The following is a 6,000-nucleotide window of genomic DNA, read 5'->3' as shown; positions in this document are numbered from 1 at the left end:
TTACTTCTTCATCCCACCACTCTACCCTTTCTAATCAACCCACCTCCCACGCTTCTCATGCCACAAGCATCTTTTGCGCAAGACATCACTACTTCCCTAAATACATCCCATTCCTCCCCCACTCCCCTTACCTCCTTTGTTCTCACCTTTTTATATTCTGTACTCAGTCTCTCCTGGTACTTCCTCACACAAGTCTCCTTCCCAAGCTCACTTACTCTCACTACCCTCTTCACCCCAACATTCTCTTTTCTTTTCTGAAAACCCATACAAATCTTCACCTTCGCCTCCACAAGATAATGATCAGACTTCCCTCCAGTTGCACCTCTCAGCACATTAACATCCAAAAGTCTCTCTTTCGTGTCAATTAACACGTAATCCAATAACGCTCTCTAGCCATCTCTCCTACTTACATACGTATACTTATGTATATCTCGCTTTTTAAACCAGGTATTCCCAATCACCAGTCCTTTTTCAGCACATAAATCTACAAGCTCTTCACCATTTCGATTTACAATGAACACCCCATGTATACCAATTACTCCCTGAACTACCACATTACTCACCTTTGCATTCAAATCACCCATCACTATAACCCGGTCTTGTGCATCAAAACCACTAACACACTCATTCAGCCGCTTCCAAAACACTTGCCTCTCATGATCTTTCTTCTCATGCCCAGGTGCATATGCACCAATAATCACCCATCTCTCTCCATCAACTTTCAGTTTTACCCATATTAATTTAGAATGTGGATTAGGTGTGTGCTTTCAAGAATGAGAAATCCTTATAGAAACTTGTACTTATTTGTAGCATTTATAGATATGGAGAGAGCATATGATAGGGATCATGTAGATGACTTGTAGAAGGTAAGGTACTAGAAGCATCATGGGTGCACGTCATATACACAAGAAGGAAGAGAGGAGAGTGAATGACAGTTCCAAGTAAAGGTTGGTCTGCAGCAGGGGTGTGTTGTGTCACCATGCCAGTTTGATTTTTTATAGTTGGGGTGGTGAGGAAGGTAAATGTGTGAGTCTAGGAGAGAGGGCCTGAAGATTCGTCAGTCATGTGAATGTAGTAATTAGGTCAGCCTTTTTTTGTAAATAGTTTAGGATGGGGAAAGGTGTACATGGTATAGAGTGAATTTGAATGATGTGGAGTACTGGGGTTAACACCCAGTCAGTGAAGTGAATCAGGGTATGTAAAGTGTCAGGGATAAACCATGGTAAGGTTTGTGGTTAGAGAGCTGTTATTTCAATGCATTACACATGACAGTGAATTAATGTGAGCATATGTGGCCTTTGTTCATTCCTGGTGCTATGTTGCTTTTGGGGGAAATGGCCTTCTATCATGAAAAAATATATATACTTGTATATATAAATGAAGTGTTACTCATGGAATATATTTTATTTATTGAATAGTGGGTAATGTAAAAAAAAAAAAAAAGTACAAATAATTTTATTTACAGGATATAATTATTTACAATTATATAAACGAAATGTAGTAATTCTGTAAATGAAAGCAAATTTACATGGATCCTGGTTAACAATAAATTTGCAACATATTTTTGAAGCAATTTTTATAATACATCACATATAACAATAAGCTAGCAACACCTGAGTCACAAAAATAAATATAGCTTCCATCTCTTTAATCCCTGATAGCAAGTTGAATATTTTGGTCACGGTGAGTACCATCACAAAATGGAGGATTTCTGGATTGTTTACAGTTACATAGCCACACCTCCATTGTTTCAGGGGCTTTGAACACTAGAGGTTTTTGTTTGATCTTCAGTTGATCATTTAGGTGGGTTCCATCACACATGGGCTGAAAGAAATGGGAAAAAAAAGTTAAACGAGTACATCAACTTGGCTACTGGTAATAAAAGTAACCATCACATAAAGCCATTCTAATATTAAACTGCATCATAATGTACTTTTCAGAACCTATGTAAGGCAAATCTAAGCCATCTATGCTAAAGTCCTTTATCCACAGGACTGAACATTCAGTCAGAACTGCTCTGTTTCATTAAGTAGCATAACTCCAACAAATAATGATGTCTGTGCAGAATGCAATTATTGGAATATTAAGCAAACTCGGCCTCATCTCTGTCAAGCAGTCACCCTGTGTCAAAGTTTCACATCATGTTACATTTACAACAGTAGCATTCCTCCTAACCATACAAAGAAATCCAACCCCCCCCCTCCCATTTCCACCAGTCACTTTGAAAAACAGAATATTCAGGGAGGTATTCATTCTCCCATATCCCCATATTGTGTACATGTATGCAGAAAATGTAGACAGGAATACAAGTTATCCTCATTATATAATTTCCAGGTATCTGCCCTACTGGATAATATTACTGAACAATGTTTCATTTATGAAAAGCTTAAATAACCTAATATTCAGTCTGAAACTCTTTTAACTGAGAGCCTAATTATTATATCTTAATTAGACTACATCAACTGTCCTATTTTTACACTAAGTACTAATAATTAGTGTTTTAGATATCTAGTGTTTTAGAGATCTGGGAATGGATTTGGCAGCGGATGGAACCATGGATGCAGAAGTGAATCATAGGGTGGGGAGGGGGCGAAAGTTCTTGGAGCACTGAAGAATGTGTGGAATTCGAGAACTTTATCTTGAAAAGCAAAAATGGGTATGTTTGAAGGAATAGTGGTTCCAACAATCTTATATGGTTGCGAGGCATGGGCGATGGACAGAGTTGTGCGCAGGAGGGTGGATGTGCTGGAAATGAGATGTTTGAGGACAATATGTGGTGTGAGGTGGTTTTGATCGAGTAAGTAATAATAGGGTAAGAGAGATGCGTGGTAATAAAAAGAGTGTGGTTGAGAGAGCAGAAGAGGGTGTTCTGAAATGGTTTGGTCACATGGAGAGAATGAGTGAGGAAAGACTGACCAAGAGGATATATGTGTCAGAGGTGGAGGGAACGAGGAGAAGTGGGAGACCAAAGTGGAGGTGGAAAGATGGAGTGAAAAAAATTTTGTGATCGGGGCCTGAACATGCAGGAGGATGAGAGGCGTGCAAGGAATAGAGTGAATTGGATCAATTTGGTATACCGGGGTTGACGCATTGTCAATGGATTGAACCAAGGCATGTGAAGCGTCTGGGGTAAACCATGGAAAGTTCTGTGGGGCCTGGATGTGGAAAGGGAGCTGTGGTTTCGGTGCATTATTACATGACAGCTAGAGACTGAGTGTGAACTAAGGTGGCCCTTTGTTGTCTTTTCCTAGCACTACCTTGCGCACATGAGGGAGGAGGGGGTTGTTATTTCATGTGTGGCAGGGTGGCGATGGAAATGAATAAAGGCAGACAGTATGTATTATGTACATGTGTATATATGTACATGTCTGTGTGTATATATATATGTATACGTTGAGATGTCTTTCTTTCAAACTATTCGCCATTTCCCGCGTTAGCGAGGTAGCGCTAAGAACAGAGGACTGGGCCTTTTTTGGAATATCCTCACCTGGCCCCCTCTGTTCCTTCTTTTGGAAAAAAAAAAGAAAAAAAACAAAAAATGAGGGGAGGATTTCCAGCCCCCCGCTCCCTCCCCTTTTAGTCACCTTCTACGACACACAGGGAATACGTGGGAAGTATTCTTAATCCCCTATCCCCAGGGATAACGTTGAGATGTATAGGTATGTATATTTGCGTGTGTGGACGTGTAGGTATATACATGTGTATGTGGGTGGGTTGGGCCATTCTTTCGTCTGTTTCCTTGCACTACCTCCCTAACACGGGAGACAGCAACAAAGTAAAATAAAATAAATATTCCAATAATAAATAAATACACTATTATTATTTTTTATTATGCTTGATCGCCTTTTCCCATGTCCGTGAGGTAGCACCAGGAAACAAATGAAAAACGGCCCATCCATTCATATACACATTTTCTTTCAAACATACTCGCCATTTCCCACGTTAGCAAGGTAGCGTTAAGAACAGAGGACTGAAGCTTAGAGATATAATTCTTACTTGGCCCCCTTCTCTGTTCCCTCTTTTGGAAAAGTAAAAACTGGAGGGAGGATTTCCAGCCTCCCCACTCCCTCCCCTTTTAGTCGCCTTCTATGACACGCAGGAAATACGTGGGAAGTATTCTTTCTCCCCTATCCCCAGGGATATACATATATACATAAACACCCATACAAGTATGCGCATATACATACCAACATATATACATACACATTTTTTTTCATACTATTCGCGAATAGTACATATACATATACATACACAGACATATACATATATACATGTGCATATTCATACTTGCTTGCCTTCATCCATTCCCGGTGCCACCCGGCCCCACAGGAAACAGCTACATACAAAAAAAAAGGCCACATTCATTCACACTTAGTCTCCAGCTGTGATTGTTATGCACCAAAACAACACCTCCCTATCCACATCCAGGCCCCATAGATGTTTTCATGGTTTACCTCAGATGTTTCACATGCCCTGATTCAGTCTATTGACAGCACATTGACCCCAGTACACCACATCGTTCCAATTCACTCTATTCTTTGCATGCCTCTCGCCTTCCTGTATGTTCAGGACCCACTTTGCTCAAAATCTTTTTCTCTCCATCCTTCCACCTCCAATTTGGTGTCCCACTTCTTGTTCCCACCACCTCTGACACATATATCCTGTTTGTCAATCTTTCCTCACTCATTCTCTCCATATGTTCAAACCATTTCAACATGCCCTCTTCTGCTCTCTCAACCACACTCTTTTTATTACCACACATCTCTCTTACCTTTTCATTACTTACTTGATCAAATAAAGAGATAACAGTTCAATGGATTTATGCAGCTAATCAGTTAAAAAAAATACAGCTGATGTATTACAGTTATTATAGAACTGGTAAGTCATGAGAGTTACTGGTTAACTAATCATGCAAGAGCTCAAGACTGGGGTGAGCTAAATATTTCCACACTTCAGATACACATATGGGTGAGGTACATCTAAACAGGAAGGCAGATATACAGAGATGTTTACATAGTATATAAGTATAGATTTTACATTACAGAGCTGGCTGAACATTAAGTGATGAATAGTTGATAAACCATAATGCCTAACTAGCAGAAAACTGAGCAGTTCACTTGCATAGCTATATACATGTTCATATACTATTTATGAAGTTCACCGTTCTCATCTGTCTGTGTGAGATCTGATTGGAACAAGTCAATTGTGATGATGAATGGCAGTCCTTGGTAGAGGGGCGTTGGGGGAAGGAAGTTATCTATGATAGTCTGTGATAGGTCTGTGTCAGCAGTTTACTGCCAAACTACCAAGTGAGCTGCTGGTGTTGGTTGGAGAGGGTGGACACGTTCAGCAAGATGATCAACCACAAGATATGTCTAAGGCAACAAAAAATATAATCTTCCTACCAAGACAACTAACCTAAAGTATACATTATATAAACTCGGATAAGAAATATGAGTCGTGTATAAAATTTATCCTGCTCATCAAATGATATGGTATGGTTTAGAATGAGCAATTTAAACACTATTCCCTTATGCCAAACTGTTTTGAATGTCTACCATCAAATTTTGAAGCATTCACACTCCACTGTCTGAAAAAAAGGTTAAATTCATATGTATATGGATGAAGAGAGACTGAGACAGCCTAAAAGGTGTCATCACACTGTAAGCTTTGTCCATACAAGGCAAATGCAACTAATGCCAGAATATAACAGTTCTTTAAGGGTTACGAAAGTACAACTAAACCTGTGTGACCTTCTTTGGAGTGATAGTGATAGGCGACGAGACTGTGCTCCCAATGATATGGCCAAGCCAAAGGTGGCTCTTCACATACAGTATAACATTATACAGTTAACAAACATTTCAGATAATAAACTGCCTACATATCATCTCTATCCTTCTTACTTTCTCATTCACATTTCTACACCTACTATTTACAATAACAGACTAACCTATAATAACAATTTACTATAGCTAATGTATACTATATTCAAATGACCTG

General features: G+C 39.4%; 1 protein-coding gene across 1 annotated transcript in view; it reads right to left on the bottom strand.

The window, feature by feature from the left end:
- Window positions 1–1,439: 1,439 nt before the first annotated feature.
- Window positions 1,440–6,000, bottom strand: part of LOC139748632 (uncharacterized) — a 43,328-nt gene continuing 38,767 nt past the window's right edge. The window contains exon 3 of the mRNA XM_071661830.1: window positions 1,440–1,824. Coding sequence (XP_071517931.1) covers window positions 1,648–1,824 — 177 coding nt within the window. The 3' untranslated portion in view covers window positions 1,440–1,647. The remainder of the gene's footprint in view (window positions 1,825–6,000) is intronic.

The sequence above is a fragment of the Panulirus ornatus genome, chromosome 5 (genome assembly GCF_036320965.1).
Source record: "Panulirus ornatus isolate Po-2019 chromosome 5, ASM3632096v1, whole genome shotgun sequence".
NCBI classification, from domain to species: Eukaryota; Metazoa; Arthropoda; class Malacostraca; order Decapoda; family Palinuridae; genus Panulirus; species Panulirus ornatus.
Note: the sequence above shows the minus strand (reverse complement) of the source record. Positions and strands in the feature narration are given on the sequence as shown.